The 24,715-nt window shown below is 38.6% G+C and overlaps 2 protein-coding genes and 1 long non-coding RNA gene across 7 annotated transcripts in view; 2 read left to right on the top strand and 1 right to left on the bottom strand.

Annotated features, from left to right (window-relative positions):
- LOC150039413 (uncharacterized) overlaps positions 1-24,715 on the bottom strand; it is a 510,688-nt gene that overhangs the window by 60,643 nt on the left and 425,330 nt on the right. The gene's annotated exons all lie outside the window — the stretch shown is intronic.
- Positions 1-24,715, top strand: part of LOC150039423 (uncharacterized) — a 242,842-nt gene that overhangs the window by 35,205 nt on the left and 182,922 nt on the right. The gene's annotated exons all lie outside the window — the stretch shown is intronic.
- LOC150039431 (protein unc-80 homolog) overlaps positions 142-24,715 on the top strand; it is a 99,735-nt gene continuing 75,161 nt past the window's right edge. The window contains 13 exon segments of the mRNA XM_090327810.1: positions 142-161; positions 3,216-3,477; positions 4,535-4,669; positions 5,887-6,103; positions 6,718-6,858; positions 8,160-8,428; positions 9,385-9,744; positions 12,983-13,129; positions 15,578-15,725; positions 18,335-18,483; positions 21,577-21,743; positions 22,450-22,548; positions 24,025-24,239. Coding sequence (XP_090183936.1) covers positions 142-161; positions 3,216-3,477; positions 4,535-4,669; positions 5,887-6,103; positions 6,718-6,858; positions 8,160-8,428; positions 9,385-9,744; positions 12,983-13,129; positions 15,578-15,725; positions 18,335-18,483; positions 21,577-21,743; positions 22,450-22,548; positions 24,025-24,239 — 2,329 coding nt within the window.

Here is a 24,715-nt window from a genome sequence, read left to right as displayed (position 1 = left end):
TTAGCACCAACAATCTGTTTTATCTGTCCATTAAATTATGCCAAATCTTAGAAGATGAGGCATCAATTATTGCACAGTTTCTGAATATCATGAATCCACAGTCAGCTTGGCTAAGCGATTGCTACTCAGGGTCTTAAGACTATGGCCAGGGTTGCAATCAGGTGAACCCTTTACTGGTTTGAAGGACGTTGTTTCATCCTCACTCAGGGAAGTGAGGCTGTTCGGAGGACACAGTTTCTGACCCCCATGGCCTCTCCAGAGAGCAGAACACCACACAGGAAGTGTCTTTTCACAAAACAAGGCATCTAAGAAAGGGAGGGGCCACCATCCAAGCTGGAACCTTCAGTATCTTTTGGAATCTCATCACTGAAGTGACATACCATTCCTTGTGTTTCTGTTTTATGATTCAAATACAGTATAGCAGGTGACCACACTGTAGAAATGCCAAGAGGGAGGGATCATTAGCAGCTATCTTGAAGGCTAACTGCAATAAACAATCATAAAGGAAAATAATAATTCCATTGAGCATCGTTGTCTATAGTCTAAAAATTATAACTACCTAGTCTTTGTATCAGTTGGTAAATATTCTTCCTCCACTGATTCTGTTTTATTAAAATTCCAAAATGTTTTATTTAAGTTGCTTCTTTTATCAAATGTTAAGTTTATTTATGCCTACCTAAAATAAATAAATAAATAAAGGTAAAGGTGAGTCTTCAGGTTACAAAATAATCACAGAATTATATTAATTACATCATTTTTCTTAACCATTAGAAATTACGAATATAAACAATAAAGATGTTTCCTTTCCTTTTTATTAAAGCATTTATTAACATTGATTTTTACATCATATTTCAAATGTCATGTTTAACAAACAAATATTTAAGAAGAGAATCTCTGAATACAATCACGCGCAATTAAGTTTTAGAACATAATTAAAATTAAGCATTACTCTATGTAATAAAACCTTATGTCTATAGAGTATATAGCCCATCATAGGTTTTTATGTCTATGTAGTTATGTTTACATCTCACAAACAGTAAAGATATTTCCTTTCTTTTTGTGGGTCATGGGGCTTGAATTCAGCCTGGGCACTGTCACTGAGTTCTTCAGCTCAAGGCTACCGCCCTACCCAAGATATTTCTTTTCTGTAAAAAAGAAATTCAAATTACAATGATTCCACATTGATTTGCCTATGTAAAAAAATAAGCTAATCATATCATTTCTTGTTCTCTGATGTGACCACACTCAAACATCTGCAACATATATGAATTTCTTGACACATCTATGTACATCACCATCTCACACATGCACACATGCTGCCACATTTATGAAATAGACATGAATTGCTGGCACTTGGAAAATGGTGTTGTCTTCTCTCTGCCTAGCTACAGTGGCTTGTTGCTATGGAAATTGTGTGTCTCCATTGGAGGAGTCCTTGGATTTATTAGAAATGAAGAAAATGCTAACAGCAAAGCAGTGTCAACGTACTAGTAGCAGAAGCTGTCAGTTTATATTTAAATGATCCAATTCCTCATAGCTTTACTTTGATCTTGAGCCAACTGAACATCTATGTTCTCTGCAATCAGGAAGTAGGGAGCTGCTTACTTAAACTGATACAAGGATTCATCTGTAACTACCATGTGCAGAGATTTAAGTTATGCTTCATGAAATGCTTTATGGACTCAGACTTAACTTCTGCAGTTCCTTCCCACTATGTATGCAGTATTGCTTCCAGAGAGCTTGCTTTCCTTTGGAACTCTTTACTATCATCTTACAACACATATTAATAACAATATACTTTCTCAATGTCATGGTTGTCTAAAAACTAAATTAAAGAAATTCTTAGCTGTTTAAAAATTTATCCATATAAGTTTGTATAATGCTAAGTATAGGAGATTAGTTAAATGTGTTAACAATTGAGGAAGAGGTAAAACTCATCTGAGTTCATCAGGTACATATAACAATCATACTTTTCAGATGTGTGTTTCTTTTCAGTATTTTACATATATCATTTAGAAGAAATGTACTGATCCTCTTTCATGATTTTTTTCTATCAGATAACTTATGGTACAATATTACAAGTGGAAAGAATTTTTCCATTACATTATATGAGATTCCCCACACAATATTTTTATCTGTCTTTATAGATCTTTCTATTAAATGCCTGTTAACTGACTAAAATTATTTTTCTGACAAAATTAATACTTCTCATAAGACTTTCCAGAATGAAATAGAAACAATTATTGATCGTCCTTATTATTTTGGACAATGCACCTCACACTTTAGTCCTCTTAACAGCACCGTAAGTGAAAGTACTTCTATTTATTATAATTATTTGCTACAATCTGGCTACTTGAGTCATTGCTGTTTCAAATGGTCTCTTCCAATATTATACTATTGAAATTTTTTATTAATAAGGTTACAGACATACTTTCACATCTGATCAGACATATCTGAGGAGTCTTTCTGTTTTTGCAGCCCATCCTGAAATGGGCTGCCAAATTCTGCTAGAAAATAGCTAATGTCTGCATTACTCAACTGTATAGCTAGCAATTTTTTCAGTTAAGTAAAGTCAGGGCATCGAGAGGGACCAAGGTAGCTCTCCAGTAGCTTCAGGAACAAGGCTGTCAACACACTGTTCCAGTTAGGATGTTGGTCTAAAATTGCAGAGATCATGCATGGCATGCCCCTTCCGTGTGGTTGGCTTTCAGTTAAGAGTTTCATCTGGTTTAAGGAAGGACATCATTTTGGTTGAACTGCTAGTATCTGCCTTAATCCCAGAAGCCTAGCCTAGAAAATAAAGGTTTTCACCATCTCTTTTAACAAGCCAAATGACTGTCATAAAGGTTTGAGGATCTAAAATTACACAGCTGGTAGTCAGCCAACCTCATGCTTTGTCTTTTCTTTATCAATCCAAGGCAAAAAGAAAAAGATTTCCTATTACTGTAGGTAAAAAATGATAGGCTTAGAAGAATATATTTGGCCATGCCTCTTTAAGAAAGAGAACTCTAGTGAGTTACGCTAAGCAGGGCACTAGCTAAGGCCTTGGTTTGTGTTATTGAATTGTCTATAAGATACCTAAAATTTTGTGTGATATAGTGTACTAAGTAATTGCTTTTCTGAGGTCCACAGTAGGAAACATTTAAGCCATGCTGTGCTAAGCCTTCGAAGGCTTGATGCCGATGTAATTATCTTCTTTCTGCCTTTGGGAGCAGGGCCTCTCTGGTGATACCTCCCTGTCAAAGGTCCCGCTATGCCACCTACTTTGATGTTGCTGTCCTTCGCTGCCTTCTCCAGCCGCACTGGTCTGAGGAGGGCACTCAGTGGTCTCTGATGTACTATCTACAAAGGCTGCGACACATGCTGGAAGAAAAGCCAGAGAAGGCCCCAGAGCCGGATATCCCTCTCCTGCCCAGGCCCAGGAGTAGCTCAATGGTGGCAGCAGCTCCTTCACTAGTGAATACTCACAAAACCCAAGTAAGACAAACCCAGTCCAGTCCATCATTATTTGAGCCGACAGCTTCGCCTATAACCCATTAATTTCCCCTCGACCATGTTTCCAGTTCTTGTGTGTTCAGTGGTAGGTAAAAACAGCCATCTTCCTTCCTTTCTATCCCTCACTGTTGGACCCTTTTCTTCTTAATTTACTGCTGAAATGAGCACACACTAATTTAGTGGAAGCCTTTGTTTATTAATAACACTGAAAACTTGGTTTTCTGGATAGTCATAGTGCTTCTTAACAGAGTTCTGATATATATAATATACAAAAATATATAATATATAAAAATATACCTCTGTTGGGTCGGGAGTTTTGCCTAGTGGTTAGAGTGCTTGCCTAGCATGCATGGAAACCTAGGTTTGATTCCTTGGTATCACATACCTAGAAAAGCCAGAAGTGATGTGGCTCAAGTGCTAGAGCACTAGCCCTGAGGAAAAGCCCAAGGACAGTGCTCAGGCTCTGAGTTTAGTCCCCAGGACTGGAAAATATATGTGTGTGTGTGTGTTATCATCTGAAATTAAATCACATCTAATGTTTTAATTCAGTGATTACTGAATATGACCCTTTGTCACTTAGGTCAGAAATTTTCAGTATTTGATGTCATGATTGTAAATACTGCTTCTAGACATGTATTCTCGCTACTTATAAAAATAGACTTTTGGAGAAGGAGACTGAGTATATACTGAGGTAGTGAGAACTGAATGTACAGCTCAAGTGGTAGACCATTTGCTTAGGAAGTGTGGTCTTCAGTTCAAATCGCAATTTTTAATTACTTCTTGATGAATCAATGACCCAATGTCATTGAACACCTCTTCCTTTTCTTCTTTTTTTTTGGGGGGGGGCAACACCATTTGTTGAAAATGTACAGAAAATTTCATCTTAGGGTTTTCCAGTTGTTTGGGGAGATGTAAATTTGAGTAGATTAGGTCCTAAAAGGCAAGGCACATCTATATTAAAAAGGTAACATCAGAATAAAAAATATATTTGTGCTCATATCCCAGAGTCCCTTATCATTGTTTGCATTTATTTGTTAAGGATCTCACCATGAAATGTAATGAGGAGGAAAAATCTCTTAGCCCTGAAGCCTTTTAGAAGGTTTCCTTGACCAACTTGCGCAGATCTGCAGTTCCCGATCTCTCTTCAGATCTGGGCATGAACATATTTAAAAAGGTGAGTAGAGCCATTGGATACATGAATCCCATATAGGATCAAGTACTTCTGCTCATGCTCCACAGCATGAGGTAAGGTGCGAGAGGGAGGCAAAGTTGGCTTCAGGGGCATCACTGCTCTCCAGTGTGTCCTGAGTTCCTGTGAAAGTCCCTCTGCGTGTATTGGAGAGCTTCCCACGCTACAGTGCGCGGCAGGGTTGTCATGACAACCCAGCTTTGCACTGTGTGTGTAGTGGAGGAGGTAGTTTGTTCTTCTGAATATATCACATTCCTTCTATGTATGCAGAGGTAATCAAAATAGAAAATAATAGACTCAGAGATGTAGTCATTTTATTTTCTCTTAAAATTATTAGCTTCATGAGGTCAATGAAGAACGCATTTATCTATGAGATTACCTTTTTGCTAACTAGCTAGGTTTATCTGCCTTCATTTATAATAAAAATAATAGCTTTTTCTTTTTCTAAAAAGACTGATCACACGAGAGGAAAAAGAGAAATTTCATCATTTTTTTGCACATGACAACTTTGAGGAGCTTTTAAAAATCTAAGAATCCAGGGCTGACTAAATAAATCAGAATTGCTGAAAGTTAGACCCAGGTATGGGTATATTTTTAATATTATCCAAACAGCACTCTAACTCCCAGTTGTCCTTCATCTTAAGATTTTAGGTAGGAAACATGAGCTTGTACCAATGTATGCTGTATCATCTTTAATTTTTTATGATTAGTGATGTCCATTCGAAGTGAGCCAACTAAAAAACTGACTCTCAAACTAAAAACCAAGAATGGGAATAAAAAAGAAGCTGTAGCAATGGTCACTCAGGAATCCTGTGTTCTAACCCAGAGGTTTTCACTCTTTAGTGGGCATCAGAGTCAATTCTGAGAGTTTTTGATGGGGTATGTCTGTGGCTGAATCTGCAAACTGCATTTCTCACATGTTTCCAAACGATGCTTCTGATCCAGGGACTGCATTTGAGGGCACCACTGCAATCTGCCTGTAGCAAGAAAGACCTTTGAGATGTCTGTTCTTTGGCATAGTTTCTTTTGCTCTTTTTATACATCAGGGAAATGTTTCTGATTTATGTTGAGTCATTTTCAATGGCTTTCTGGAATTCTTTTTCCTAGAGCAGTTCCTATGTTTTGCTACAAAACATGAGTCTCACTGGTAAACAAATGAAGCTTTCCCTTGTCCTCTACCTATCCTTCTTGTCTTGTTTCAGTTCAAGAGTCGAAAGGAAGACCGAGAGAGGAAAGGCTCCATTCCATATCACCCTACAGGGAAGAGGAGGCCACGACGAATGGGTGTGCCATTCCTGCTTCACGAGGACCACTTGGATGTGTCCCCAACGTGCAGCACATTCTCCTTTGGAAGTTTCTCTGGGCTTGGAGAAGACAGGCGTGGCATTGAAAAAGGAGGCTGGCAGACCACTATTTTAGGTAATCACAGAGGCTTTCCAAGCAGGGCAGAGCTCACATGACTTATTTAGAAATCTTGATTGAGAGCTAACCTGGCACATCTGGATCTTCCATAAACAGTTCAAAGAAGAAATCTGAATCCAATGTAGATTTCCTAGTGCTGTAATAATGCTGTGCCATCACGTGATTAATTAAATTATGTAAGAATTCTCTATGTTCAGGTAATCACCCTATTTCTTCCATTATCTTAGATGCAGAAACCCTTACAGGGTTTTGTACATTGTTTCATGCTTTAGCAACCTAAAGACAAGCTTGTATTTAACTATGTTATTTAATAAGGAAAGTAAGGAAAGAAGCAACTTTTATAGAGGGCATAATAAAATCAGGAGCTGAAAGCTAGCTGGGCACAACAGATGGTTTCTGACATTTGGTTTAGATTGGAGTTGACCTGATCACAGTTTCCTCTAACATCTTGACCTTGAATATTCCCCAGCCAAGTTCTATTCCTACTATTTGGGCCATTGCCTCACGCTATTCTTCATGTCTTCCCATTGCTGTCCTCTGGAAAGACAAAAAAATCTCCTAAATGAGGATCTTCTAGATTTTGTAACTCTCTTGTGTTCTTGTTCATCCAGGAAAACTGACCCGGAGAGGCAGTTCCGATGCAGCCACAGAGATGGAGAGCCTGAGTGTCAGGCACTCACACTCTCATCACACCTTGGTGAGTGACCTGCCTGACCACTCCAACAGCCATGGAGAAAACACTGTGAAGGAAGGTGAGTGCTGGTTCTTACTCCTGAGCTCCATTTTCATTGCTCTTGGCATCTTTGTATGGCTTGGAAACCTGAACTCATACATTATATTGCATGTTGGCCATTCTTAGCACAGGCTTTGTAGCAAAAGGTAACTGATGTTACAGTATGGATACCATACTTCTAGAGGGAACAGGCCCACACTAGAGGAGATCTTGGAAAACATGTAGATTCGGATGTCCTCTGGGGCCATATACATCATCAGTGTCCCCAGAGTTTCCCTGCTCCTCTTCAGACTGCTTCTGATTCAGCTCAGGAAGCAAACGCGTGTCTCTGCCAGGATTCCCTGAGAGGTGCTCCATCCCTTAACACAATTGTTGATTCTTTGTCTTATTCTTATGCACTCACAGGAACATAGTTCAAATTGTTTTCTTTGAACTGTATCCCAAGTGTTGACTGACAGCTGTTAGTTACTAACACAGATTTATGTTCCATTACCTTTAGCCAAAGAACAGCCATGTGTGTGTGTGTGTGTGTGTGTGTGTGTGTGTGTGTGTGTGTATGCCTGTGTGTATGTATGTGTGTGTGGTATCAGTACTGGACCTGGAACTCAGGGCCTCATGTTCTCACTTGGCTCTTTCACTCAAGGCATTTGAACCTTATCTCCACTTCTAGACTTGGCTGGTCCTCATGGATGTTAGTGCCAAGGCTGGCTTCAAAACTGCAATCCTCAGGTCCCAGCCTCTAAGTGGCTAGGGTTAATAGGTGTTCAACTAAAGAAGGATTTATTATTGTTTGTTGTTCCTCAATCCACTAGATCAACACAAAATATTTTATAAGCCCTATCTTTGCTTGTTAGGTAGGTGTTGGACCACTTGATCTATGCCCCCAGTACTTTTTGCTCTGGTTACTTTTTAAGATAAGACCTTACTTTTGCCCTGCTAGCCTTTTTATTTATGCTTCCTGTTGTAGCTGAGATGACACACATACACCTTCATGCCTGGCTTTTTCTTTTAGAAATGGTCTCTCAAACTAAATGACTGGGCTGGTTTTGAAATGCAATCCTCTTGATCTCAGCCTCCCTGTAGAACTAAGATTAGAAGAATAAATTCACTTAGATTTTTCAGCACCCTTTATTTATTTATCCTATATTACATAGTTTTAACAACTCTTGCAGTTCCAAGGGAGTCGGGGATAGCCTTAAAACTGGAAGTCAGGTATCTACTAAAGCTCCAGCTATGTGCTCATGGTTTAAATAGTTCAGTTGTCTGACGAATGCAGCAGGCTAACTTGACAAAAATAAGACCTTGCTTTCATTTTGTTAGTGCGATCCCAGATCTCCACTATCACAGTTGCGACCTTCAATACCACGCTGGCATCATTCAAAGTAGGCTATGCAGACTTCTTCAGTGAGCATATGAGGAAGCTTTGTAGCCAGGTGCCAATCCCCGAAATGCCTCATGAACCTCTGGCATGCGCCAACCTGCCCCGAAGCCTCACGGACTCCTGCATAAACTACAGCTACCTGGAGGACACAGAGCACATTGATGGGACCAACAACTTCGTTCACAAGAATGGCATGCTTGATCTTTCTGTAAGGAGCAAGAATTGTTTTTCTTATGCAGGCTTGAAAGATACTGACTCTTTAGTATGATTTTTGCAAGGGTCTAGAAGGTGGGCATGCAGATTAAAGATACTGGATCCTAAGTTGAAGATGCTACCTATATAAATAAACTCCACAAGTATACCAACCATCAGACTCACCTTTTGTTTTTTTCTCAAATATTCCATTATATTTTTAATTGTGAGTCCCAAATATACACACATAAATATACATGTGTGTGTGTGTTTGTATGTATGTGTTTTCTAAGTCCTCTTTTTTCCTACAGTATGAATATACTGGGTATCTACAAGAAATGAACAGAAGTTCTTAAAAGATTTAAGCTGTATCCTAAAGAAAGTCTAACTTGAATATTGCTATTAGTAAATAAAAGGGTTGTTATATTTTACAAGTCTATTTCACCAAGACTTTTATTGCACATTAGGGATCAGGCTAAGCATATAATTTAAGAGAATATAATTGATTAAGGACTATAATTTAAACATGTAAAATATTATGTACTTAAAATTGAAGGGTAAATAATTATCCAATTATAACTGAGAAACGATTCCTCTATTCGACACATTAAAAAATCATTTTCTTTAGTCATTATGGAAAGTGCATGACAGAGGACTAAAATGCTTGGATTTTAAAAAATTAGTGAAATGTGCTTCCACATTAACTGTGATTTGAGAAACTTAAGTGGCATAAATACATGCTCTCAGTTGTCTTGGTGATTTTACTCCATATTAAGTTCATATATAATATCCCAGTGCGACTTAGATTAAAAGTAGAACCTTGCCTGTGTTATTGATGCCCAATTGAGCTAAACATCAAGAAATCAGGCCTAGAAAAGTTGGTTAAGCAGAAGAACTCAGGCCTAGATAAGTGGGTTAAGCAGAAGAGGGAGCGCCACTTAACTTTACTATGTTTACCTTTGCCTTCTGCAGGTCCTTCTGAAAGCTGTTTATCTCATGCTTAACCATGATATCAGTTCTCACATCTGTGATGTGGCACTAAACATTGTGGAGTGTTTGCTTCAGCTTGGTGTTGTGCCCTGTGTAGAGAAGAACAGGAAAAAGAGTGAAAACAAGGAAAATGAGATGGTGGAAAAGAGACCAAGTGAGGGAACTTTCCAATTCAAAGCGGTCTCTGGAAGCTCCACCTGTGGATTTGGGGGTCCTTCAATTTGTGGAGCTGGAGATGGTGGAGGAGAAGAAGGAGGAGGTGGAGATGGAGGAAGTGGAGGAAGTGATGGAGGAGGAAGAGGTGGAGGTGGACCTTATGAGAAGAATAAGAACCAAGAGAAGGTATGACTTGACCTACCTTCAGTGTCCTCATGAAATTTCACCTCTAATTTCCTTTCCTAACAGTTTTTGACCTAGAACTGTAGCTAATTCCTAGAGCATGAAAGTGATGATAGGTAGAGAAAGGATTTCTCAGCAAGCATAGGTAGAAACAGATGAGACTATATTCTAACTCACAATTTAGGAAGCTGGAGGTCAAGGTGCTAGCGCTTCACTCTTGGCTTATAAGTAACTATCAGACAGTTGTAAGTGCTCATGTGACCTCTTCTTTGAGCATGTGCAGAATGGGGGAAGAGTGTGGAAAAACTAGGTGTCTCTTATTCACTCCTAACCCTGTTGGGAACAGAAAAAATATCTGACCTTATGTAATTTTAATATTTTAATCACCTGTAGGTTCATCTCTAAATATGAGCAGATCAAGAATTAAGGCTTCAGTGTATGAAAACCAACATCAAACCACAGTTAAAGCAAGGAAGTAGCTGACATAATTACTTGGTTGGTTGATTTAGCATTGGTTCAGCCTGGGAACAGCTGCCAATCTTACTCTTCTCAGGTCACCGGGAGGCTTGGCCTTCTTCTCATTGATTATTCCTGAACCCTCATTCTCTCATTTCCTGGCAACCTGAATTTCACTCCACCTGCATGAGGTTATGCTCTTTCCACTTAGCAAGAATTTGCATCCTGCTTTGAGACTTAAATGCAAATTGCCACAGCTTAATTTTATGACACACATATTAATGTCAGCTTGAGGTTTTAGCTGGAAAATGCTGTTCAGAAACTGAAATTGACAACAAATTTGAATCTCTAGCAACTAATCATCTGCATATCATGTCAAGTGTTTACAAGTAGAAGATGATACTGCATAGAGTTCTACTCCCTTCATGAATTATAAGTACTATAAATTGTTCATTTTTCCCTTAAACGATGTCATATTTTGACATAGGATAAGTGCTGTGGAGTTTCCTCTTTCACATATTCTTCTTGATCTCCTTCTGGTTCCACTGGCATTTAATTAGTGCAAATCTAATTAGTGTAGTATACTTATGTCTTCCTAAAATTCACAGCCTCTCATCCAAATATTCTTGCTCCAATATTCTTGGGTTTCTTGGCCTTTTCTTTAGGATTTTCCCCTTCTTGCTTTAGTTAAAGGTCATATGTAGATATTATCGTAGTATTATAGCCTGACACTTCTAAAATGTTCATTTGAAGAAAATTATCACTTTTGATTATTAGGAGGTTTCCAGTCAGATTATGTGGGCTCCAAACTAGCAAATGTTTTATGGTTAATTTAAAAAAAATTTAGTACAAAGAGTTCTTGTGTTTGTGATTCACAAAGCTCTTTTCTGCCCTAAAACCATCTGTTATTTTCAGTGGAATTAGAAAATGAATCTACTTTTACAACCTCGTTATCCATAATCATGAGGAATTGATTAGAACTAAAAGGAGGATCTAGTTTCTGATCCTATATTGGCCACTACTGGCCACTATCTTGTACAGAGAGTCTGGACAGTTATTTAATATCTCTGATTTTTTTCTCTAGCCTATTATACCTTTCTCCAATGAAAGTGACCTAAATCACAAGGACATTATAAGCTTTAAAGTAATAAAACCTCCAATGATAATTACAAAGAGCTTTTAGAGCTAGAGAAATTTGAAGGAGGATATAATGATTAGTACATGTGACCCTTGATGAAAAAGACCAGTGAGGACTATGATCCACTCTAAGCTTTCTCATAGAGCCTCCCACAAAGGACTACATCTACCCAGAGGTCTCATAATTTTTTAATTCACCCACCAATAAAGATATCTTTAAAATTTGCCTAAATGTGCTCCAAAGGATAGAAGTGCTAATGGTGAAAATTTGTTTTGCTAATATTATGGGTCTTTGTAGGGGGCGGGATTGAACCCAAGGACCTCTTAGAAAATTCTTCTTCACCATTTAAACCACAGCCCTTGTCCTTCTACTTCATATGCTTTTCAGATGAGACTGTGGCTTAAGACTATGATCCTCCCTATCTCTGCCTTCTGAGTAGCTGGGAGAAAAACTCTACTCAGAGATGTCAGTCAACAACCCTTTGCATAGCAAAGAGAAGACATGTTTCATTTCTGAAGGGAGAATCTCTAGGGTCTAGCACTTCTTCTACTGCCTAAGTTTACAGACGAGGAAAGGACCAACTATGAACTTGAGAAAAGCCTATTCTACCTCATTAAGGCACAGGGTAGTATCTAGTTATACCCTGCCCACATTGTAGCACACGTTCTTCTGAGGTCTCAGTATACGTGCCGATATGATCATAAGGCTGATGGAAATATCTGTTATAATTTAGAGAAATTCTGAGTTTTTATTTTGTTTGTTCTGTTCAGAAAACCTATAGTAGGAAGGGCAGCTATCAGGAGCCTTAGTTTGCAGATGAGCAAAAGAAAACATAAAAAGTTAGTTAATGTATGCAGCACCATCTGCAATTAATTTGCAGCATCATATCAATTACAGAGCAGGAGTCGGAATCTCAGGTGTATGGTATATACTGACACCTTGATGTAGCTGGGAGCACTGACTGCCACTTACTAAAGGCATTGACTCTTTCACCTTGGGTTCAGCATCATTCCTTTGCAACAACTTCCTTTTGCTTCTTTGGAAACAGTTCAAGGCAGTTCCTTTTGGGGGGAGCCATGTTCTCTGCTCACACGAATTAACACGGGCAAGAGAAAGGATGTCACAATTCTCATAGTCCATTTTGCAAAAGCCAAAGGGTGAGTCAAGCTGAATGATTATGAAGTTCCGTGTAACCTCACTTTGCTTATACATGTGTATTGTAATACAGTGAAAGTATACACAGCTAAAAATCCTCAATAAAAATCACTGAAGGATTTTAAGATTTAGACTTTGATCAGTCTCCTAAAGCTAGCAGTAATCCTAGCTTGGCATTCAGAAGCCTGCTGATGAGGGTGGTTTCTCACAAACTCTATTTTCTGTCATCACCGATCATCCCATGGTTTCTAGGTAGTTCTGATCATCTCTCTAGGATTTAAAGGGATGCCTTCCAAGAAAGTGGTTCAGATTTTTTTAAACCACTACATGGTGTTCAGAATGCATAGCTTTCTTTTTTTGTTTGTTGAACTTAGTTCCATCCCTTAAATTGTAGGTGCTCACTGTAGAACATGTATACTTTATTTAATTATACCAGAGAGCCCTTGCATAAAAGGAGCTCAGACATCTTTTTTTTTCTAATTGTGGTGCTAGGATGAAAGTACACCAGTAAGCAACCATAGGCTTGCTCTCAGCATGCTCATAAAAATAGTGAAGTCTTTGGGATGTGCCTATGGTTGTGGAGAAGGACATCGGGGGCTCTCTGGAGATCGTCTGAGACACCAGGTATTCCGAGAGAATGTAAGAGAATTAAAGTAGATTCCATTTCCTCCCCCTTCCCTCCTTCCAGTTGAGGCATGAGTCCTTTGACAATGAGGGTCAATATTCCCAGAAAAAAATATTATATTTCATACAACAATAAATGCTGTCTTTGGGTGAGAAGATTCCCACCAAATGTCTCAAGACACCTAAAATTCAGACTTAGGAAAATTTAATTGGCAAAAAATACTTCTGCCTCCTGTCTAACAGAGACCAATCTCCAGTTAGTTGGTCAAGGGATGCATATGTAACTAAAATTGAAGGAACTTTGAATTTTGGTTTGAAAGAACTTGGTTTTGATAAAGATATGTCGTAAGTTTCAGATGTCCTGTGACAAGGATTTTTTAAATCATCTGTCTATAATGTAGAAATATACTATATATTAGAGAAAAGAGTCAAACTTTTGGACTTTATTGTTTCTACTTCACTGTGGGAAAATGGCCCTTATTGGGACAAAACTGGACTATAAAAGTAGCCAGTTGCTTTCTGGCTGCTTTGCTTGTGAATGACCCTGGACATCTAGATATTTGAAATCACATCCCCTTGAGCTGTGTGAAACCTGAAACTCTGTTCTGGGAGTTGCCAATTACATTTTTGTAATAGAACAATAGGATTTCAAATTTTTCCACTGTCTGTAGCTTTCCTTACTGACTTGAGTAATAACCCCCCTCTAGCAAGCCTATGCTGGGGGGACTGGTTTCATATGAACCTTTGAGCTACAATTATAAGGAAACACTCTAATGAAAATAAGAATTGGAATCCTGGAGACCCCCTGGCATATCTTGGCAGAGTTTTAGGATCATGTCAACATCTATGACAGCCTGTTTCACTTTGGTGTTAGGTTTTGACATGACATGTTCACACAGTGTAAGCATGCTGGGTTTCTTGCTCAATGTATTATCTATCTATTCAATTATCTATGTTGTGTCATTTTAGTTTACTATGTATTTATGAGGGAGTCTATTCACTGTAACTAACTTCTAAAGTCATATGTTTTTCATCAAGATTTAGATTTGGAAGCCAAAAATTTTTAAGTCAAAATATTAATTAGCAAGGCAATAAAGAGCTTACATTGCTTCCACCCGAGCACAAATGTTATGTAATTCATGACTTTAATTCTGCCTCCTCAATGTGACTTCTATTCCTCTCCTATCCTCACTAAGTGAGATTCTTCTCCACCTATGCCTCCTTTCTTGCTCTTTGGGCCTTTTCCCTCAGACCAGAGATTTCTGCCATTTCCCCATTTCACTGTTACAGATTTCCTTTTTAATTTTTTAAAATTATCTTTTGGGTAATTGTAGAAAGAGTTCCATTCTAATGTCTTATCTTTTTTGTCATAACTTGGGTTAGAACAAGGGCTTGCATTAGCTAGGCAAGCAATCTACCAATTGAGCCATGGCGTCAGCCTTTTTTGCTGTAGTTATTTTGTCCTGGGCCAGCCTAGCTTCCTATCATGTAACTGGAGTCACAGATGTGCAATGCCATACCAAGCTTATTAAGATGAGAGCCTTGCTCAGTTTTTGTCCTAGCTGGCAGTCACTGTGATATTCACATCTGCAGCCTAAGTAGCTGGAATTACAGACATTATCCACACAACTGGGCTTTTTTTTCTTTTGATAATAAGAGAGGGCTGGCAGGTGCTTTGTGCTTTCAGGCAGCATCAGAGCACTCTATCTGATGCCTTATACAGCCAGTGATCATGATTTTGTCATTTCTGATTATGAGAATCATTCCCTTTTCCTTTGGCAAGTAGAAAAATTATTTGTTGGATCATAGAATATGTTGGGGTTTTTTTTTAAGTAGCAGGATCTAGCCAAAGGTGATTTGCTTTTCATACTCCAGAGGCCAGCTTTGGTTTAAATACCACACTTTAATGTGTAAGTGCAGTCACATAAATAAGTTAGACCTAAATGACTCTTCACTGTTTTGAGGACCTCTTCTGCTTGTCCACGTGAGGGAATGTTGACTAGCCCCTCCTACTCTCCTCCTTCACTCTTTCCATTAAATCTACCTTATTCAAAGAAGCTAGCTAGGTACTGGCTTGGCTTGCATTTGTTCACTGCAGAGACTGTGAGGTTTCTTTGTTTTGTTTTGTTTTGTTTAGCATGGATTGCAAATTCTATCCCCTAACTGTAATACCTTGAATTGTTTTCAATGCAATCTTAAAATCTTGACCTTGGTGAAGAGATAATCTCTTCCTAGGACTAGACCCAATCTTCAGCTTTTGGGTGGTTCTTCACAGTGCAAATTCCTTCAGGCTGCCTAGTCTGTCTGGCCACTTCTTACTTGTACTAGAAGGGCCAGCAGGCTTGGCTGGCATCAGCCAGTGGGGATGGATGGAGTTCTTGGCTTTCTAAAGGCTTTGATTTATGGGTGATGGTAGCTTAAGCTGGTACTTGTGACTTTTTCACTTTTCTCCCTTCATTGCAGGCCCAGAACTGCCTCACTAAACTATACAAGCTAGATAAGATGCAATTCCGGCAAACCATGAGGGACTATGTGAACAAGGACTCTCTCAATAATGTAGTGGACTTCTTACATGCTTTGCTAGGATTTTGTATGGAGCCAGTCACTGACAGTAAGTAATGCGATGCCTACACAGGCACTAGGAGCAAATCACTGTGAGGTAAAACAAGGAAGGGTGTAAGGGACACATCAAATTAGTGGAATTTAGAAAGAAAGAGTACATGTGCATGACGGCATGCGTGTGTGTGTGCATGTATATGTGCATACATAAGAGATTATAAGGAAAAGATATTTGCTGATCATTTGGGGGGATACACTTTGCTCTCATGAAATTCCTTACCTTACTTGAATAGGTAACTTATTCCAGTGAATGGAAATTTGATAAGGAGCTCCTTCTTCAAAAACAGTGATGAAGGATGAGGGGCACAAAGGATATATGTATTAGCTCAGTGAATAGGAAATGAGTAACTACAGATACTAGGCAAAATGAAGACATTTTCTTTCACAAAATCAAGTAGGAATTAAAAATATGTGATTAGCACAAATTTACGCATAGACCTAATATTGTAGGTCTGCAAACTGTGTGTGTGTGTGTGTGTGTGTGTGTGTGTGTGTGTGTGTGTGTGTGTGAGAGAGAGAGAGAGAGAGAGAGAGAGAGAGAGAGAGAGAGAGAGAGAGAGAGAGAGAGAGAGAGAGAGTTCTGAAGCTTGAATTCAGTATTGGGTACTTTCCGTGAGCTTTTTTGGCTCAGCTAGCATTCTATCACTTAAGCCACAGTGCCAGATATGAGGGGAAGCCAGTAAATGCTACCTGCATTTGTGAATCACAGAGTCCTTTCAGTATCACTCAGATAGAAATGCACTGAGAGTGAGGCCTGAAGCCTGAGTTGAATAAAATACATATTTCAGAGTAGCAATTAAGAAGCAATATATCTTAGGATAGATTTTTATTATTCATGTCATTAATAAATAACAGTAAGTGATTAATTTGTCATGAAGACATGCCTGATAGATATTAAGCAGTTATCTTTCTGGTATATCTTAAGCTTCATTGTTATATCATCATATTAAGATAAAATACTGTTCATCTGTAGAATCCATGGGGATTATGTTATTAAAATCATTTTAAGCTAAGAATACCATAAATTTTAAAAACAATGAGGTAAATGAAGATTATAGTTGAGATCAGCAAAAGAAATGATTAATTATAAACTGATATTTTTTCTTTTTCTTAATGTTATTTCAAACAGGTACCATAAACAGAGACAAAAGCATTTCTTTTCTAATTGTAAAATCTAGAGGCAATCCTCTGTTAATGGCACAGGTAATAGAGGATTGCAAACAGTGTAACATTTTTGTACACATTTCATGAGCATATATTAATTATACAAAGTAGTTTCATTATAGAATTTCCATAGTTGCATATAATATACTTTGATCAAATTCTTTTATTACTCTTTCTTATCCTCTCTCACCTCTTCAAATAAAAGATTTTTAAATGAGTCTGCATTACTTATGGGAGGAATTTAATTCTGGCATTCGCTCATGTGTGTAATGTATTCCAATCAATCTTACCCCTTCTATTACTGGCCACCCTCTCTTTTCTCCTCTCCTAAAACAGCTTCAACAGATTTCATTGTTCTGTTTTCATACTTGTGAAAATTACTTCAACCTATTCATCCTCATTTTTTTCCTCCCTCAGATTATTAAGACATAGACATGAGTCATAATGACATGACAGACACAGTTCTCTCTCTGATCAACTATAGAGGTACATGTGCCCATAGTTTCCACGTGCTCTCAAACCCTGTGAAACCCTCTGGCCAGGCCAGAGTGCCTATGTCCCCTGTGAAGAAGCTTCTACAGCATAGAATGCCATGGAGATTGAAGGCCTTAAATCATGCACTGACGTTCCATGTGTCTTGGGTTAGAAGAGGGTGGCTCTGGGGAGGCCATGGCTTTGCCTCTCCACAGACACATGCCCAGCTCTGGGCATACTCTCAGCAGGACATGGGTTTTCTTGTGCCTCTGTAGAGGTCCAATATGCCTTTTCTTGCTTACTACCTTGCTCTTGTGATTGGTCTCCTTTCATTCCACTCTGACACACTAAACAGTGTCTACTGAAAAACCAAACCAACCTTCTTCACCAAATTCATCCCTCCATGATGATTGAATTTTTAAAAACCAGTTTTACTTATGTTTTGTTTATGTGGTACTAAGGAATCAAACAGAGGGACTCATACTTGCTAAGAAAGCGCTCTACCACACCTGTAATCCTAGCTACTCATGGGGCTAAGCTCTGAGGACTGTGGTTCAAAGTCAGCCCTGTTAAGAAAGTCTGTGAGACTCTTATCCAGTTAAGCACCCAAAATCCAGAAGTAGAGCTGTGTGGCTTAAGTGGTAGAGCACCAGTCTTGAGCAACAAAGCTCAGGATAGTACGCTAGCCTTGAGTTTAAGGCTCAGGACTGGCACATACTCACTGGAAAGAAGTATCAATCAAGACTCCACAAATGTAGTTGACTGTATCATAGTAAAGACTGTGAAGAAGACTTGTTCGTTTATCTCCCAGTCTGTATAGCAATCCTCCCATCAGAGGTTTATGTCTGTTTCTGCATTTTGGACAGCACATCACCATTTTTGAGTACCAAGCTCTTACTTCCTTTGCCTTTTCATTATGATGCTTAATAGAAATGTTCTCTTATCATGTGTCTTTGCTTCCAGACAAGGCTGGGTTTGTAAATAACTTCACCACGGTGGACAACAAATCCACAGCCCAGATCGTGGAGGGTATTATCGTCAGTGCCATGTTTAAATCCCTCATCACGCGCTGCGCTTCAACAGCACACGAACTGCACAGCCCTGAGAATCTGGTGAGAAGCTCCCCCATTCTTCCCACAATTCTCAGCCTCTGCTTTAGAGAAATGTTGCATCATGCTACATGAAAGAGAGACTGAAGTCTTAAAGTTAAAATAGCCATTTCCCTGGAAAGACTTAGAAAAAGTCATATTAAGTGAAGTAAGCCAGACTCAAAGGAACATAGGCACAATGATTTCCCTCAATTATCATAATCAGTAGAAACATTGGGCTCTCCTAGAAGAGATTTACAATAAAACAAAACCTAGATACAGAAGGCCATGTAGTATGATGCTAAATGAAAGGACCTCCAGGACATAGAAACAAAGGCCATATAATGAGTGATTGTTGTCCTTAATGTACTATGCTATATCACTCATCTCTTTTGCTGTCTCTTGGCTATCTCATATTGTTACAGTATTATCTGATATATTGTATATATGCATATTTGGTTATTTGAAATCGGATAGGGAAGGGGGGGAAACAAGATGAGGGGCGGGGGTGGTGGGAGGGAAATGGGAACCAAGACATAAGAAAGAGTATCAATGTATGTGAAGTAATGCACCCTCTATCTGGTGAATATAATGTAACCCTTCTATTAATTACAATAAAAAATATATGAAACAATATCCATTTCCTCCACAGTCTTCAGTAACTTAAAGTAGAACTCTACCCTCAGTGTTTTTTTTTCCTTTGTGCTCATTATCCTATCTTCAGATTGACTTAGCATCTTCTTCCATTTCAACAGTTTCATAGCCTTTGGTTAAACAATTTTAAGATATATTTTTGAGAAATGAGGGAGTACAGTTTATTAGTGCATGAAATATTAAAGGTTGCTATCCCAAAGCATTATTTGAGACCATAGGCACTTTTAAATTAATGCAAATAATATACTGCTGAAGTTGGTTTGGTTTGGTCTGGTTTTTAGTGAGTACTGTGATCTTTTAACTACTCTACATAAAAGACTGTTGATTAATTCACTGAAACCATTAGTAGTGTGTGAGGAAAAGCTAAGCTATAAAAGGTTAGTGTTTGAGCCGGGAGTTTGGCCTAGTGGTAGAGTGCTTGCCTAGCATGCACGAATACCCAGGTTCGATTCCTTGGTACCACATACATAGAAAAAAAGCCGGAAGTGGTGCTGAGGCTCAAGTGGTAGAGCTCTAGCCTTGAGAAAGCACAAGGACAGTGCCCTGAGCCCAAGTCCAGAACTGGCCAAAAAAAAAAAAAAGGTTAGTGCTTAAGTGCTATCAAAGAGATTGGGCTTTGTGATATTAAATGTCAATTATAGGTGATAAATCTGGCATGAATAGATGAACTCAGGTTTTTTTGGGGGAAGCAAAGGAACATTTTTCTATCCTGACAATTTGTTAGATCCTATGCTTAGTAGAAATCATTCCCCAGGCATTTGTGGATTGCTTGCTTATCTGCTAATAAATGAAGGACTTTATTTTTAAACTATCACTTATTGAAGTGATACCCTTTAGATAAATGGAATAAAACCACAAACCAAATGGAATTTACTTTGGCTGATGGTCACAGCCAACCTAAGGACTTTGACCTTGACTGTAGCACAGGCAATGTATATGCATTCGTTTTGATCACAAGAAGTAACTTAAAAGTTAATATGTGAGTACTTATAAATCTCTATCCACAACCTCCTGGATAGAATACTGTATTTCTTAATATTCTTTATATAAATATGAGTTTGACCCTGAACTGCCATTCATCCAGAATGGCTGGAAGTTGAATTTCAGTCACTTGTGGATTGTCCACTCCACTGGGCAGTATAAAGATTCCCTTAGAAAAACACTTAGAGCCTCAGGAGTGTCCATGGGTCCCGATCATTGATCTCTGCCATGTTCCAGGGCTATGTATGCTCTTTGTGATCTTTGCTCTCCCATGGAGGAGCTACTACAGAACAGAATGAAGGGCACAGGGCCCACTTACCATAGCCCCTCAAAGACTCTCCATGCTATCCTCAGGAACTCTTCTTTCCTAAAGATCATGAACATAATTTTGCCAGGGGTCTTAAGTTTGTTGAAACTAATGCTATCAGCCAGGAGTGTAGCCTAGTAGTAGAGTGCTTTCCTAGCATGTATGATGCCCTGGGTTCAATTCCTTGGTACCATATACTCAGAAAAAGCCAGAAGTGGTACTGTGGCTTGAGTGGTAGAACTCTAGCCTTGAGCAAAAAGTGTCCAGAGATAGTGCACAGAGCCTGAGTTCAAACCCCAGGACTGACAAAAAACAAGCAAGCCAACAAACAAAAATGAAATACTAATGCTATCAAGGTAAGTAATCTGGTTTTGAAGCTTGAACTCAAGGCTTGGTGCTATCCCTGAGGTTATTTTTTGTTTGTTTTTTCTGAAGACTAATTCTGTCCCAAGTAAGGTACATGTCCACTTACAGCTTTTTGGAGATTGAAATCTCACAAACTTTCCTCTAAGTCTGGCTTTAAACTAGAATCCTCAGCTCTCAACCTCCTAAGTAGCTAGGATCAGAGGTATGAGCCACCAACACCCGTTTCATGTATTTATAAATGCTAGTTCACCAATATATTACTGCATACAAATAGCTGTGCATAAATCATAGGTTCATAATTAAGTTCATGCTCAGTATTTGCTAAATGTGTCTAGCAAAATTAATCATCCTTTAATCAGCCTTTGTTCGAAGTATCTAGTTAACTTATCATTTTGCTGTAACAATGCCAAGATTTTTGAGAAGCTGAGCGCAGACTGAAATCTCAAGTCTAAACACAATTCTATATATTGTTTTTATTATATCTCTTCAGAAGGAAGAGTTGAGACAGAAAATTAAAGCTTGGGAATCCAGTGGTTTAAATAACAAACACATGTCATGGTAGCGATGTAGTTTTCTTTCTGAATATGAAGCTTGTTGTCACCATTTTTTTCATACCAAGGACTACTGACAATGTTTTGCCATAGCAATAATAAAGAACTAGTATCCTGTTCTCAACAGTAGCAATTCCTATTTGTTTGAGATCCTGAATGCTCTTCTAAACCTAAGGAATTTCTTTTCTTTCTCTTCTTTTGGAAACTGGTCACACAACTCTCTTTCCTTCCCCAAACTTTCTTATTGCCTTTAAACAGGGATTATATTGTGATATCCATCAACTGGTCCAGTTTATCAAAGAATCTCATGGGAATGTCTTCAGAAGAGTGGCCCTTAGTGCTTTACTTGACAGTGCTGAAAAGTTAGCTCCAGGGAGAAAGGTCGAAGAGAATGAACAGGAATCTAAGCCTACAGGCAGTAAAAGGTTGGACACTTGATCTTTCTGATTATTATCAAGTTTGCCTTGTATCATTAAAATGTTATTTTTTCATCATATGGCCTATGTATTTTTTAGTGTACTCTAAGTTCAGAATAGAATGTTAAAAACATTACCTTTTCTATGTGGTATCACAGATGGGATGCCATTGAATCTTAGAAAAGAATCATGTGTTTCATGTTAAATAACTGTCTCCTTTGTTCCCAAATTTTTATACAAAAATCAATATAATAGCTCTGAAATATAAAATGTGAACTTTGTTAATGCCTTGTTATATACACTATACATAATCTACATTTTATCCAGAAAGGAAAAGCCATTATTATTATCATATCACATCAATTCAGTAAGCGACATGCTAAATGTGGCAAAAGACACATTGCTTTTTAGAATCATGTTGTGAGTTTTTCTCATAAGTACATATTTATTTTATGGCCATTGTATATAGATACAAGTTGCAATAATTAAAAGTAACTTCTGAATTCAAAATCCTGCTGGCAGTTCATCTGCTAAGGTGACATTGTCATGAATCACCTGATAGTGTACATTTTACCTACAGCCTAGACTCCTGGTGACAGTGGTTTGCTAGCCATGTAGTCTGTCTCTAGCAAGTGCTTGGCTTAGTGAGTAGATGAAGTAGAAGTGGTATTTCTGCTCCTGATTGCTGTGACTGTGAAATGTACCACTCCCACAGGTCAGAGGCTGGAATCATTGTGGACAAAGGCCAGGCATCTTCTGCTCCTGAGGAATGTCACAGCTTCATGTCTGGTCGCCCCTTACAGACTCCAGAGCAGTAAGTAGCAGTGATTTTTCTTTTTGACCAAGGCAGTGTGCTAAGTACTTCACACTAGAGGAAATTTGATTTTCTGAACCTGTATTTGCTTTTTGTTTGATCAGTTTTAGTTTTCATCTGTTGTCCCTTTGCTTCTTCTCTTTATATTTTGCCCTCGATGCTGTGAATATCTTTATACCAGGCTGAAAAGCCAGCTTTGTGCCCACCACCAAAATCATCTTTCACTGCATTCCCATCTCCTCTGTTGTCCTCTTCTGTGTCACACATACAGTGCTAGACATAAATGAACCTTTAAAAAGTAGTGTGCATGTGAGGTAGAGCAACAGTGCCATCCCTTTTCTTCTTAAGAGTCACTTACAATTTGTTTTAAGTGGGTACATGACCATCAGCATGTTCAATGATACTTTTCTTTCAAATATAAATAAAGGAAGGATGGAAGGTAAACTCTAGTGCTCGGTTTTCGCTGAAATATAGTCTCCACTCCCTTGTATTGGATCCTCTCCTGGGACCCATTTCATTCAGTTTCTTGACACTTTTCATAATTGCAAAATCAAAAGCATATTTAAATTAGTGCCTCCAGAATATATAAGGAATATTATGGACATTAATCCTGCAGCCTAGTTCTATACCAGCTTATTCCTATTCATTCTTTTAGGGGAACTACTTACCTACAAGAGAAATGTTTAGTATTTAAAACATGGATATCATTTTACCCAGGTTTCTGTAATTTACTCAGGAGGCTGAAATCTGGATCATGGTTTGAAGCCAGCCTGGGCAGAAAAGTTCCTGAGATTCTTATCTACAATTAACCACCCAAATACTGAAAGTGGCACCGTGACTCAAGTGGTGGAGTACTAGCCTTGAGCAAAATAGCTCAGAAACAGTGTCTGTGCTCTAAACTCAGTCCACAGGACAAACACCAAAAACAATTTTTTAAGTTAAATATTTACTGATGATTTAAATACAATTGAAATGTTTTAGCTATTGTGATATTGTGATACTGTGACTCATACTGCAGTTTAGATTCTGCAAGAATATTGAGTCTATTTCTTTTTTTTTTGCTAGTCCTGGGCTTGGGCACAGGGCCTGAGCACTGTCCTTGGACTTTCTCAAGGCTTAGCACTCTACCACTGGAGCCTCAGCACCACTTCCAGCTTTTTTCTATGTATGTGGTACCAAGGAATCGAACCCGGGTCTGAGTGACATGCTAGGCAAGCACTCTACCACTAGGCCAAACTCCCGTCCCGAGTCTATTTCTTTTTATTATTGAAGCTGAAACAAAAAAACATCTCCATTCAACAGCTGAGCCATGGCTATTTTCAAAGAGAGTTCACAGTCAGCCTTGATCTCACCCCACACTCTGTCAAAGATCACAGCAACATTTGCCTAACTTACTGTTAGCAGGAGGTCCAAGAGAAATGTAGGAGGATTTCAAGAGTTGTCAGGTATTTAATGTTATCTCCTGTGTATTTTCAGTGATGAACAAATGCAAGGGGGCAATCTGGAGCGAAAAGATTTCTGGCGCAAAATGTTCAAATCCCAGAGTGCAGCAAGTGACACGAGGAGCCAGTCTGAGCAGGACACTTCGGAATGCACCACAGCTCACTCGGGGAACACCTCTGACAGGCGTGCCCGCTCGAGGTCCCAGAGGATTTCCCTCCGGAAGAAGCTTAAGCTACCAATAGGTAAAAGTATGTCTGCATTTATTTATAAATTCTCTTCCTACTTGTCATGTCATTAAATCACTGCAAAATGAAAATGCAGCAATGCATGGTAAAGTTCAGGAAACAAAAGCTTTCAGGCCATAATGCCTAGGTGCACTGTTCTACCCACCCATTCATCCACCCACTCCTTTGTTTCTGCAGATATTGCCTGAATCCCTACTGCATGGTTTTCCTGTGTGCTAACATGCCACTGGATATCAGAGCTTCAATAGTGAGCAACTTTGCTCCCGTAACTTTGCCAAACATGCTTTCTAGGACAAGCAAAAGTAACTAACCTCTTATAGCCACAAACTATGAACTTGGTGAGGAGAATCCATATGATACTATGATAGGGTGCGATAATGAGTCCTGAACTGACAGAATGGGGTAGGAATCAGGGAACTCATAAGATCTCCAAAGTACTTAGAAATAAAGAAAAACATTTGACAAAAAAGATACCAAGA

This window comes from Megascapheus bottae, unplaced genomic scaffold (genome assembly GCF_031878675.1).
Source record: "Megascapheus bottae isolate mThoBot1 unplaced genomic scaffold, mThoBot2.hap1 HAP1_SCAFFOLD_40, whole genome shotgun sequence".
Lineage (NCBI taxonomy): Eukaryota > Metazoa > Chordata > Mammalia > Rodentia > Geomyidae > Megascapheus > Megascapheus bottae.
This window is presented reverse-complemented; position numbering and strand designations above follow the sequence as displayed.